At 40.3% G+C, this 14,393-nt stretch overlaps 1 protein-coding gene across 1 annotated transcript in view; it reads right to left on the bottom strand.

Annotated features, from left to right (window-relative positions):
* Positions 1–14,393, bottom strand: part of BIRC6 (baculoviral IAP repeat containing 6) — a gene marked incomplete at its 5' end in the record, with an annotated part of 315,285 nt that overhangs the window by 113,021 nt on the left and 187,871 nt on the right. Inside the window, 3 exon segments of the mRNA XM_084624643.1 lie at positions 5,041–5,214; positions 7,992–8,159; positions 12,796–12,927. Coding sequence (XP_084480769.1) covers positions 5,041–5,214; positions 7,992–8,159; positions 12,796–12,927 — 474 coding nt within the window.

Raw genomic sequence — 14,393 nt, 5'->3', positions numbered from 1 at the left:
TTTCAGAATTAATCTTGGACTTATGACCTGAGCTCAAGTAATCAGGTAAAAAATCATTTATATCTTAGAAAGAGTTAAGATGCTTGCTAAATTAGTGCAAATGAAACTACAGCTATGACGCAAATAGCAGTAAGGCAAGAAACAATTATTTTACAATAGGCTATTCAGTGAGCCCGAGGCATAATACTTAGCTTGAGGCCTAGTCATAATAATAATTAGCATAAGACCTGCTATAAGTTAGCATAAGTCAGAAGATTTAGCAGTATCTTCTGATAGACTGTTAGACTTCAAAGTCCTTATTTAGCTAGACATTCTTAACCACATTATATATATAGCGAGAGAACCAACTACCTGCGTAAATGCTTACAATAGTCAGAACCCAAAAAATGGATAGCAGGAATGACAAATATGGACAAGGGGCCAAGACTTAATAAAATATGATCTTGAAGATAAGCAGGTGTAAGAAATAGTTGCACAAAAAGGAATCAACCCTGCCACTCAAGATGGCAGGACCATGGCGACCTAAACAACACTCATCTCACCGCCCCATGGATTCGTGAGTATGTGTCATGTTGATTCTGCTGTTATCTTTGTTTATTTTGTTCTGTGATTTTTCTTATCCTGACGATGTTACTAATAAAACTCAAAGCCTTTGTGTGTCTGTCTCACCAATCGTCATCATAATTGATCTCTAGGTAGTCACCAAAGGACAAACCTATTAGTAATGAGTGCATTTTGCACACCAAAATAATCATAAGGCTAACCATGTGTTAGGAAATGAGGGCAAATTCAACCAATATCAACTCTGTGGATGGCCTGTAGTACCACAATTATAGGTGACGGTGCACAGGTTACCAGAACTGCAAAATAGTTGGATTTCTACAATCCTTGGGCTTTGTTTACAGGACAAAGTCCTTCTTGGTTTGACCTCAGGTGCAAATTTAAGCCAATTTACTAAAACCATTGCAAAACTCTGCATGGACTCCTATTTTAAGAGTGGCTTTTTTCATTTAGCTTAAGTACATTATGAACAAGTTAAACTAAACAGATAGAAGCCACTCTTTGGGCTTATCTACATGGAGAATTAGTGCACTGTACAGCACTCCAGAATGCCATGCACTAAGTCTCCATATAGACAAGGCCTTAAGCAAAATAAGTATAAAACCTTGTATGGACATGATTTAAACAAAATCTTCTTAAATTCATTCCTTAGGTTAAACCTATCCATAGTTCTCACACAGACAAGCCCTTAGATCAGTAGGTTTACCCAATTCCACAGTAGACCCCTCCAAGCATGAGGAGCAGCATGGGAGAAATCATGAAGGTGTTTGTTTGAAAATTTAACATGAGGGTGATGGAGGTATGAATTGTTGGCCAATCAATGGTGAGAGCTGATATCTTGACAGTGAACAAGAAATGACAGGTAAGGAAGGGATAGGCTGTGAAATGTCTTGAAATTGAAAACACACCACTTACATTTGATGTGATAGGAAAGGGTAGCCAGTAGAGGGCTGCAAAGAGAGGGATGACATGGACAAAAATAACAAAAAAAAAATTTTAAGTACATCGGAAACAGAAAGCCCGCTAAACAACCACTGGGGCCTCTGGACCATAGAGATGCTAAAGGAGCACTCAAGGACGATAAAGCCATTGCGGAGAAACTAAATCAATTTTTTGCATCGATCTTCACAGCTAAGGATGAGAGGGAGATTCCCATACTCTTTAGGTAACAAATCTGAGAAACTGTCCTAGATTAAGGTGTCATTAGAGGTGGTTTTGGAACAAATTTATAAACTAAACAGTAAAAATTCACCAGGACCAGATGGTATTCACCCAAGAGTTTTGAAGAAACTCAAATGTGAAATTGCAGGACTAACTGTGGTATGTAACCTATCCTTTAAATCAGCTTCTCTCCCAGATAACTGGAGGATAGCTAACATGACGCCAATTTTTAAAAAAGGATCCAGCGGCGATCCCAGCAATTACAAGCCGATAAGCCCAACTTCAATACCGGGAACACTGGTTGAAACTACAGTAAAGAACAGGACTGTCAGACAGATAGATGAATATGATTTGTTGGGAAAGAATCAACATGGTTTTAGTAAAAGAAGTATCACGCGTCACCAATCTACCAGAATTCTTTGAGGAGGTCAACAAGCGTGTGGACAAGGATGATCCAGTGGATATAGTGTATTTAGATTTTCAGAAAGCCTTTGACAAGGTCCCTCACCAAAGGCTCTTAAGCAAAATAAGCTGTCATGGGATAAGAGGGAAGATTCTGGTAACTGGTTAAAAGATAGGAAACAAAGGGTAGGAATAAATGGTCAGTTTTCAGAATGGTCTGTACTGGGACCCGTACTATTCAACATATTCACAAATGATCTGGAAAAAGCGGTAAACAGTGAGGTGGCAAAATTTGCAGATGATACAAAACTACTCAAGATAGTTAAGTCCCAGGCAGACTGCGAAGAGTTACAAAAGGGATCTCACAAAACTGGGAGACTGGGCAATGAAATGGCAGATGAAATTCAATGTTAATAAATGCTAAGTAAGGCACATTGGAAAACAATCTTAACTATACATATAAAATGATCTGGTCAAAATTTGCTGTTACCTCTCAAGAAAGAGATCTTGGAGTCATTGTGGATAGTTCTCTGAAAACATCCACTCAATGTGCAGCAGCAGTCAAAAAAGCTAACGGAATGTTGGGAATCATTAAGAAAGGGATTGATAAGAAGACAGAAAGTATCATTTGCCTCTATATAAATCCATGGTATGCCTACATCTTGAATACTGTGTACAGATATGGTCATCCCAACTCAAAAAAGATACACTGGAATTGGAAAAGGTTGAGAGAAAGGATTAAAAAATTATTAGGGATATGGAACAGCTTCCATATGAGGAGAGATTAATAAGACTGGGACTTTGCAGCTTGGAAAAGAGATGACAAAGGGGGGATATGATAGAGCTCTATAAAATCATGACTGGTATGGAGAAAGTAAATAAGGAAGTGTTATTTAGTCCCTCTAATAACACAAGAACTAGGAGTCACCACATGAAATTAATAGGCAGCAGGTTTAAAACAAACAGAAGGAAGTATTTCTTCACACAACGCAGAGTCAACCTGTGGAACTCTTTGCCAGAGGATGTTGTGAAGGCCAATACAATAATAGGGTTCAAAAAAGAACTAGATAAATTAATGGAGAATATATCTACCAATGGCTATTAGCCAGGATGGGTAGAGATGGTGTCCCTAGCCTCTACTTGCCAGAAGCTTGGAATAGGCGACAGAAGATGGATCATTTGATGATTACCTGCTCTGTTCATTCCCTCTGAAGCATCTGGCATTGGCCACCGTTGGAAGACAGGATACTGGGCTAGATGAACCTTTGGTCTGACTCAGTATGGTCGTTCTTATGACAAACTGATGGGCTAGGAAAGCGACCACTGCAGCTGCATTCTGAATGGATATGAGCAGGGCAAGACTGCATTTGTCAAGGCCAGAGAGAGGGATGTTGCAGTAATTGAGATGCAAGATGAAATTGGAACACGAGTTTTAGTTGTGTGGTGCAGAGGAAAGGCAGTCTCTTACAGATATTATGCAGAAAGAATCAGCAAAATTTAAGCATAGCCTGGATGCAAGGACCTAGAAAGAGGGCCTAGTTGAAGATGATGCCCAAGACTGGCCACCCAGGACATTACAGACCTGAGCAACGGGCAAGATGTTGGTGTTGTCCACAGTGATCTAGAAAGGAGATAGCAAGAAGAGCCTGTGGTGGAAGAGATTAAGGGGTCAGTTTTAGCCATGTTTAGATTCATCTGAAAGCTAGACATCCACAAGGAGATGTCAGAGAGGCTGACCAAGATTTTCATTTGGGCAGAACGAGACAGGTCAGTAGTAGAGAAGCAGAGTTGAAAGTTGTCAGCATAGAAATAAATGGTAGCTGAATTTGTTTGAAGATCAGATTACCCAGAGATGAGGTGTAGAGGGAGAAGAGAAGGGGACCAGGGAGAGAACCCTGAGTAAACCTTACAGAAAAATGGAGGATGGATGAGGAGGATCTACTTCAGGACACACAAAAAGAGTGGTTAGAGATAGTAGGAGAACCAAGAAAGGATAGAAACAAAGGAGGACAGGATTTCAGAAACAGCATAATGGATGGTGTCAAAGGTGGGTGACAGGTCAATGAAGAGGATGAAGTATTGGTTCTGAACTTTAGCTAGGAAGAGGTCAATAGAAACTTTGGCAAGAGTAGTGTCAGTGGAGTGCAAGCGACAGCAGCTGGACTGGAGAGGACCTAGGATGGAATTGGAGAAGACAAACTCCTAGACAGCAACTGCAGACAGCACATTAAAGAAGCTTAGAGATGAAAGGGAGAAGTGACAGTAGTTGAAGAGGCACGTGAGGTGACGAGTGGGTGTTTTTAGATGGAAGAGACTACAGAAAGCTTGTATTGTGATGGGAAAGAGCTAGGGAAGATAGAGTGGTTTAGGAGATGAGTAAGAAAGGGGATAAATAGGTGCAAAGGAGATGGGATGGAGCCACTGGGACAAGTGGAGAGTTTAGAGGAGGTGAGCAGACAAGAAACTTCCTTTGTGACAGGGAGACAGAGGAGGGAATTGTAGTGAAGGTGATGATGTACTTGTCAATTTTGTCTTGACAGAAAATCAGTGAGATCTGGTGTGGAGAAATAAGTGGAGACAGGAAGAAGGGAGGGTTTCAGGACTAAGTCAAATGTGGCAAAAAGGCAGCAGGGAGTGAAGGTATAGAATTCAACTAAACTCAGTAAGTACAAAATTTAGTAGTAGAGTTGCTTTAATTTAATTTCTGTTGTTCTCTGTATCTTATACCATATATCTTTGGAAGTAATTTCAAAATGTTTAGTATTAAAGACCCTATGCACTATAAATCTCACCACTTCTCTCAAGCGGCATGATTTAGGCATACCAGCAAGGGAGAAATGTGAAACAGCCTGAAGTTAGGCATGTCTTGCTAAAAATAAAAAGCTGAAAATACAGCAACAGAAGTTAAACACTTACCTTTTTCTGTGTGGAGACGTTTAAAGGAGTCTGTCTTTGACAGGCTTGGGTCTGAGATCACTTTGGAGCCAAGCTTAACTGTCAAGTCTATTGATCGGTAGCCTTGAGGGAGTTTACGGTCATATAGTAGAGTCAAAAGCTGGGCAAGTGTCATTTCAGCTGGCAACGGCTGGCCTACACAATAATATAACCAGATCATTTTCCAGACAAATTTATGAAAATTATTTATGATTAGGTTACTTTATTACACCACCATAATCTTGCTCCTTCACTTATGCCACAGCTACAAAGGAGAATTTAACATCCTTGGGTCCTAACAAGCCTTTTACTTCCTGACCACTTCAGTAAAATTTGACAGTGAAGTCCGTAAATTTAAACTCATCCTGTCATTGCACAGATTCCATCAGTCTGGAATAGACTACTGGATACCCACAGACACAGCTCACTGGACAGATTAGTGCCCCAATGCTCTCCATGTATTATGGAATCACCGCTTCAGGTTCCATAATTAATACTAAGTTTTGCACTTTATTCTGTATGAAAAACAGCATATCCTCGCCCAGTTACAGCACTTGTTCTGAATAAAGAATGAATTTTATGAGAATTTACCATTAATTAGATGGTTAAAATTTTAAAATGAGTCCCTTAAGAAATTTAGCATACATAATGCCAGACCTTGTGTCCTGAATTATTTTAACAGAATAATACAGGCTAAAACTGCAAAGCAACAGGATTCTTAGGAGCAATTGCTCGTTCAGAGATTGGTCTAGTCTTTCTAGCCAGAAACAAAAATTTTTAGAGGCCACTTCAGAGAGAAAGTTTGACCCCTTGTGTTTAGGAATTTGACATAATTTAAGGTAAGCGTTTGCGCTCTCATCTTTTCTTACTGGGAGGCAGCCAGTATAAGCCCACAATAATCTCCAGTTTTACGAATAAAAAAAGAATGGTCCTGTTGATCTTTTTCAGTGGAAAGAGGGTCTGAAGATCTCTTAAAGTAGAATTACTATGTAATTTATAAGCTGATTGCTAAAGTTGCAGAAAGGTACAAGGCATAAACATCTAATCTCTGTGCAACTGAGAACTCCTTTCCCCTGCCAGATGTAAAATCCCATGAGCAGACATACTAAGTGGAGACTGGTAATGGGACCACTGGGGTGAGCGTAACCAGATTGACTGAGATAGGTAACCAAATTGATAGCTTTGATTGTTACTAAGAAATTTACTCCACGAATCTCACAGAGAAGAAGCACTGTATTTGATTACATGCCCCATATATCTTACACGTTTTTTCAAGCAGGTAGTTGTCTTGTGTCAAAGCTGCTTCCACTTAAGAAGCAAGCTTTCTTTCAATGGCTTAAATTGTTTCTCCACAGGCTGCCAGGGGACCCAATGCATCTCCTTAAAGAGTAAATGAAAGGTCTCTGCTCCCTTAGACAAGAGATACGCCGCAAAATGAAGTGACAGAAAACCAAGCTTGCTGCATCTGCGAGACAGAGGCAAAGGCCTGGACTTGTAGGGCAGGTTCTGACCATACAGACAAGTCGCCATCTGGGTACCAAAAATTTAGCCAGTAAGCTGCCTCAAGTAGCAGCTGTGGGTGTAGTTGCTCAACAGTCCACTTCTGGCTGACAAACTGTCTGTGCATGAAAATATGTATTCAGTTTACTGGTAATAAAATTCTCAGGTTTTAAAAATAAGGAAGCATGGTCAAATGGTTAGAGAGGTAGCCTGGGACTTGGAGACCTGGATCCCTGCTTTGCCACAGGCTTCCTTTGTGTGGCCTTGAGCAAGTCACTTGTCCCTCTGTTCCCCAAGTCCTTTTCAAGGCAGTGCTTTCCAGAATACACCTCTAATCCTGTCAGTATCACATTTTTTCCTAGTGGGATGACCTGGCATTTGGCTGTATTAACATGCATGTTTGAATAAACCCAGTTTATCAAGCAATCCAGATCGCTTTGCCTAAATATTTTAGCATTGACTGTAACTCTGGATATTCTTGTTTGACCTCAATACCTAATCCCACTTTGAATCTTGACCTCAGCAACATCCCATGCAAGGTTCCAGTCTAATTACAAATTGTGTAAAAAAGTATTTTATTTTACCTGTTGTGAATTTGCCACCTTTCAATTTAAGTGAACATCCCCCGACCACCCTCATTCTTGTTTTAGATGGGGAGAACAGACGCTCTTCTCGAAACCATTTATAACTCTATATATTATCACAGCCCCTCTTACTTGTCTCCTTACCTAAGATAAATAATCTCTTTTCAATCTCTCTTCATATTAGAGTTTTCTGTACCTCTAATGATTCTCATTACTCTTCTCTGAACCCTTCATTCTGCAATAAGGTGACCTGTCATCTTAATTAATTTACCACTCCACCAGTCAGAGTCATCTACAAACATTCAAAATATTGAATAGCACATGGCTGCTTTACATATTTTTCATATGAAAATTTGGATAAGACATGCTATTTTAGGAAGCATAAATATTGTGGCATTCACTCAAGGACACAGATACTGGCAAATGAACTTCTCTAAAGCCCTAAAAGTTGCTATCCACTTGAATTTATCCTTCAGAGGCCAAAAACAGTGAGGAAGCTTACAAAAACTCTTGTTGCTGGGCTGCAGGGGAATCTTTTTTTAATTAAATTTGCCACTTTAAGAGCTAGAGAATGATTTTCAAGGGAAGCCAGCATGTTCATACCTCAGTCTTTACAGCCAAGCTTCATAGACACATGAGCTGCTAGAGCCTCACTTTCATTTGAAAGGCAAATCAGTGATAAAATGGTTATAACCCTGCAGTAGGTAGAGGTGAAAAAAGGAATGCAGATATCCATCAGCATTATACTTACTATTTAATATTGCATGTGTACATCATGGTTTGTTTGTTTTTTTTAACTGAAAGGAAAGTTAATTATTTCAACAATTTAAAAACAGTTCTTGAAGTTACCTGGTAGAAGTTTATGGTATAGATGAAAAACTGGAACACTAATGGTCTTGCTGGAAGATTCCCCTCCTGAGGAAGAGCTACCTACTTTATCTGCCATCATTCTGCCTCGTCTTGACGGTGGACGAGGAGGAGTCGATGAAACAGCTCTTTTTGACTGAGATTTCAAACCTAGTAAAAGAAATGAAATGTTCAAAGTAATTTTGGTTTCAAAAACCTCTCCAATTAACTCTTTAATGCAAGACATTCTCATTACTAGCAGTGCTAATAGTGGGAATGATTGCTTACTTCCTCTGTGCAGAAAAGTTATGCTAGAATTGCATATACTCCTCTACCCCAATATCACGCGGCCCTCGGGAGCCAAAAAATCTTACCGCGTTATAGATGAAACCGCGTTATATCAAACTTGCTTTGGCCTCGAGCATTTCCATTATTAATAATCACTTCCTGCCCCCTGACTGATCCCTCAGACCTCCCGACCCATCCAACCCCTCCCCACCCCCACCCCCTGTCCCCTATCCACACCCCCGCCCCCTGACAGGCCCCCCAGGACTCCCACGCCCTATCCAACGCCCCCGTTCCCCATCCCCTAACCGCCCTGCCCCGGAACCTCTGAACAATCCAACCCCCCCCCCGCTCCCTGACTGCCCCCCTTTCCCCCGAGACCCTCTGCCCCTTATCCAACCCCTCGGCCCCGGCCTGGCACCCTTAACACGCTGCTAAGGGCAGCGTGTCGGAGCCAGACACACTGACGCGCTGATCCGCCGAAGCATGCAGCCCCACCCCCCAGAGCGCTGCTTTACCACGTTATATCCGAATTCATGTTATATCGGTTCGCGTTATATTGGGATAGAGGTGTAGGTATTTGAGATTTACGTATTTGGATTTAGAGCTGCTATTCTATAAAAGTTCTGAGGCACCTTTGATTTAATTACCAGGCTATCCATCCCCCTGAGCCAAAAAACAGAAGATATAATCACCATTTAAAATATGAAGCCAAATTGCATTATCCTAACATCACCGACAAACACCAGCTCTTATCGTTTCATTCCTACCCTTAAAGCCTGAATAAAGAGAATGGTCTAGCAGCATGCTCTGCTGTAAAAATATTCAGGTTACGTCAAATCAAAAGTGAATGGGAAAAATGTGAGGCAGCTTACAAAATATCTTGCTGTTGGGCTGGAAGGGAAACTTTTCTTAAAGTTTAAGGGCTAGAGAATGAACTTCAAGGGAAGTCAGTACACCCGTGCTGCAGTCTAGCTGCAAGATTTATAGATACATGGGCTGCTGTGAAGTTTCACTTTCAGCTGACACGGTGGATCAGTAATTCCTAACTTGAGGGTCCCACTTTACAGAACAGCCTGCCAGTAACTCCCTCTCTTTCACAGTGACAACCACATAACATCTTACTTAGTATTTATTTTGATTTCTAAAATTATACAAAACGGGTGCCTGTATCACATTTTTAATAGCGCTGGAAACCAGTCAAGAAGGACATGGGACCAAAGCGCAGTTTATGACACACAGTATTAACAACTTTAGTACCCCAGTTAATGACAAACGTCTGAATTCAAGCAAATACCACACAGCTTTTGTGCCCTCCTGATATTGCCCTGCATCCAGAGTCACTTTAGTGACACTACCTGATTTTATCAGCAAGGAATATGAAACTTCTACTCAATAGCAGGGAATAATATCAGACAACATATAAAGACATCTCAGATTAACCAGGCTGTCCAGTACGCTAACAAAGTCTGCTGACAGATTTAGGCAAAAATTTTTGCTTTCTGCACAGCCATTGTAAAAGGTTCCAAGAAATTCCTAACACAAATGATCCGATTCGGCATGCAGCTTCTGTCACTGGCACGTGGTCTTCCTACCACTTCAGTTGTCATAGGTTATCAGGAGACCATTGTTGATCCAGGGGGACAAAGCTACAGAACAAGACACTTTGGAGCCACTTCACTGGTAGCAAGAGATTATCAAGTCCTACCATCCACATTACAACTACAGTGGTCTGTCAGAGAAACAATATTCTCTCTTGGAGCCCTCTGGAAATGCTCAGGTTCTGTGAACCTCAGAGGGCAGACCATCAAAACAGGTCCCTTGACCAAACCTCAAATCATAGCAGACAATCATTAGCCCACGACATGCGTAAAATAGCCTTCTATCCCCCACGCCAATCCCAGCAAAACACTAGATAAGAATGTGTCCAACTATGAATTCGGTCATGTAAAACAGTCCCATGGTTTATCACAGTGGCCATGAAATCCTGAGAGTTCTCCGAAAAATCAAAATATGGAAAAAAGAAAAGGAGTACTTGTGGCACCTTAGAGACTAACCAATTTATTTGAGCATAAGCTTTCGTGAGCTCCAGCCCACTTCATCGGATGCATACTGTGGAAAGTGTAGAAGCTGTTTGTTTTTATACACACAAATCATGAAAAAATGGGTGTTTATCACTACAAAAGGTTTTCTCTCCTACCCACCCCACTCTCCTGCTGGTAATAGCTTATGTAAAGTGATCACTCTCCTTACAATGTGTATGATAATCAAGGTGATGTGTATGATAATCAAGGTGGGCCATTTCCAGCACAAAGGAGAGTGATCACTTTACATAAGCTATTACCAGCAGGAGAGTGGGGTGGGGGGAGAGAAAACCTTTTGTAGTGATAAACACCCATTTTTTCATGATTTGTGTGTATAAAAACAAAGTGACTAATTAATACTTTGTTTTAAGTATTAATTTTAAGTATTTGTTTTAATTGATACTCCCACTGCTGACTGAGCCATTCACTGCCACTGTGCACTCGTGTTAGTGTATCTGTAACCACGGAGCCAGGACACTACAACTGCATCTTGAGGACAATAAACCTAACCAATGGCCTTTGTTACCGAACCGAGCCTGTGGTCTTTCTTATGAGTAACACTGAGGTCTGCTGAATTAGCAGGCAGCATTATCTGCTAGTGCTGATAACACTGGAGCCTCAAGAACAGAAGTACTTAGCAGCTGTAACAGCTTAGCAGCCTGGACAACATTACTGTGGCAATGACATTTCAGCCTTCTACACTTAACATGTGCTAGTTGACTTTTTGGAAGACATCAGCAAAAAGTCCCATATAGAATAGTACTGTGAAGAGACTGCAAGTATGACTGGAATGTATGACGTGTTTGCACATTTCATTGATTTTGATGGGAAGACGAGTGTGTGAGAGAGATTTTGGATGATGAGTCAGGAGGGAGAAAGATTTTGTGGATGAGGAGATGGTATATGTGTATTTTTGTGAGGGGAGATGAATGTGTGTGTGTGCGCATGTGTCGAAAGAAGAAGATAGGTACAAGTACAGAAATTTTAGAAGCAGGGAACACAAGAGAGAAGAAAGATTGTAAATTTGGGGAAGAGGAAGATAACCCAACACAGGAGGAGAAAGATGAAAAAGAAGGAGAGTACATAACATAGTAACTACTATTTAAGAGAAAAATTGAGAAAGACAAAGAGATAGATACAGAATAGTGAAAAGGAAGAGAGAAGAACACATAACTATGATAAAGAAAATTTTTAAAAGGTTTCACTTAATAGGAAGGATGAATTAAAATGATGCAATAAAGAACCAGACTTTTAAAGTCTATTTAAAAAAGGGACGGGAGATATAACATGGTGCTTGTGAGATCAGAAATGTGCTTAGGGTCAGCCCTGGCTGGCTATGCTGCCTCTCTCATAATTTTATCTTTTTAAATGTTGACCAAAACGTGTTAGGTTTTCTTGTCCACTGGTACATATGAAAGCCCGGGTTTTTGATTTTGAAAATATAGTAACACTAAGTATTAGTCACACCCATCTGTTCCTCCATCCCCACTACCTCTCCCACTGAAGCTGTTGCACTTTGTAGTCAGCTGAGTTGCAATAAACATATTTTGAGTCGTGAAACAGTGGCCCAGTTCAGCATTTTAAACACAATTTAAGAGGTTCATCTATACCTTGAAGTCCTGATAGGGGAGACAGTTTGAGAAATACTGGTTACAAAAATCAAAAGAAACCAGTGTCCCTCCCTGAGCTCATTTTCACGCCCAGGTGAAACTATGGTAGATCAGTCATCTTCAAAAGATGGTCAGCTGAAGTGTTAAGAAAATTCCATGAGATCCTTAGAAGTTCAGTCCTCAGCTCTTAAACAGCAGAACTTCAGAGCAAGATACTGCAATACCTCCTGCAGCCACCTGTTCAACTTTAAATCCCTTCTACCACTGCCAACTTCTCATGTTCCAGCTACAGAGTGTACACTCCATTCCAATTTTGCAAGAGATAAGCTTACGTGACAGATTTTAGAAGGATATGAATGAGTTTTCAGAAGGTCTAGGATTTTGGAAAAATCCTCTATCTTCATGTGGAATAAAGAGTATTGGTTTTATATATACATATCTCCATCATGACACCTTTTGCCACTACAGTGCCATTTGTATTTACCATGCAAATGGTGTAAATGAAGGATCTGGGTTTAGGTGATCTTTATAAATACAACAGCTATGTGTTTTTGGACACATGCAGGAGAAACATGAACTTTTACAAATAGGACTCTTTACCACAGCATAACTCATTAGCAGTCGGAGTTGTACCAGGACCCATCCCTTGTTGCTAAAGGTCAGTAAGGTTAATTAAGGAATATCATTGTCAAACATTTTCAGTAGTACACCTTTGGTAATAACAATGGTGGGTTTATATGAGCTGACATAATTATTCTCATTTTATGTTCAGAGGGATTGATTTTACAAAACAAGTGAAAGGGGGGGAGAAAACCAAACCATACATACCAGAGGCAACAACAACACTGTAATTGTCCTGAAATCCATTTTCTGCTTTAACTTTTTCCTTCTCTTCGTAGTTCTTTTTTTCTTTATCTTCTTTCTGTTCATTAATTAGTTTAGCTGTGATACTTGGTGTATCTGCAAGAGAAAAAAAGTACGCACATATTTTATAGGTATTAAGATGTCATGCTAATTTAATTACTACTTTATAATTTCTCACCCACTCACCAGATATTCATTTGGTCTCACTCAATTACCTTGCTGGCTTGGAGCCTTGAGTTCCATTCTAACTTCCATAATTATGTTAAGCTTCTTTAATAACAAAAGACCAGGCACTGACAGAGTACTAACAAGATGTCTTGCAACTAATTTCCTTGGACCATTTAAAGAAACAATACTTTGAAAACCCAGGCAGAAGTTCAAGTATTTAGTTGTTTGTATTCGGGTGATATAATTAGCAGAGTTAGAAAATATCACTGCTACCAACAGAAAAGAGGAGATTAAACAAAGAGAAATTACTATGTTTAATTGTTGACAACTGTAGATTTAGATGATTAAGACAAAATACTTGAACTTGGATATCGTGTTGTGCACTTCAGCTGCTAAGTACTCATTGTTTCCATTGAAGGCAACAGAAGCTGCTAGCACCCAGAACCTCTGAAAAATCAGACCACTTATTTTAGGTGCAGAACATTAGATATCCGTATTAATCTACTAATAGCAGTAATTAAACAATTGTTGTCATTTTTCCTCTTGGTTGCAGTGGATGATCTCACATTGGTAATGGATGTCATAGTGCATAAATGGCCAAATAGACTCCTTGTCTCTTCTTCCGATTGGGAAGGTGATCGAGAAAATATCAAAAGGGACCACATGTGATCATCCTCATCTCCCACTAGCCAAAGGAAACATGGGCCTAGGACTTAGGTGAGCAAGGAATCGCCACGTACTTACTGCAAGGACCCCTTTTATACCACAACCCAGATCATATACAGTTAAGGCACTGAAAGAGAAACAGTTTGCCTGGGGTTCTTCTCCAGACTAATGAAGCATTTTCCTTGCTTGAAGATACAAATTGGTTGATGACACCTACTCTTCCATCTGAACCAAATTCCACTTTTGATATGGAGAGAATTACAAGACCCCTGAAATGCAGAAAATCCCAGCTATTCTACAGCTCCTCCAGCATGACAGGGAGCTGGGTCTCCATCCCATTACTAACACTGGGCAAATTGTGGACACCAGCTGCATTTTATAAATCAGGATCCTTAGGTTCTCTGAATGTGCATCAGTGGGTTTCTCAGAGCCAACAGGCATATTAGAAACCCCATCTGGGAGGTGTACTTGTAAAGCAAAATTTGAGACTGACTTATGTTGGTATATTCTAGGATGCACTTATATTGGGTCAGTATTATAATCCTCCTAGTTGCTGGTGTTTTAAGTGTTGAGCTGAATGTCATTTCAATCACTTAACGAGAAGGGAGTGATCAGCTGCACACACTGATTATTTTAGCAGATGCTGCTTCCCTATCTGCAGACGCTGCCAGAAGTAGACTGAGTCACTCTGAAATGGCCCAGTCCCCTCCTTTTCCAGAGAGATCCCA

Source organism: Lepidochelys olivacea, assembly GCF_965140295.1.
Source record: "Lepidochelys olivacea isolate rLepOli2 genome assembly, chromosome: 3".
In the NCBI taxonomy this organism is placed as follows: Eukaryota; Metazoa; Chordata; order Testudines; family Cheloniidae; genus Lepidochelys; species Lepidochelys olivacea.
Note: the sequence above shows the minus strand (reverse complement) of the source record. Positions and strands in the feature narration are given on the sequence as shown.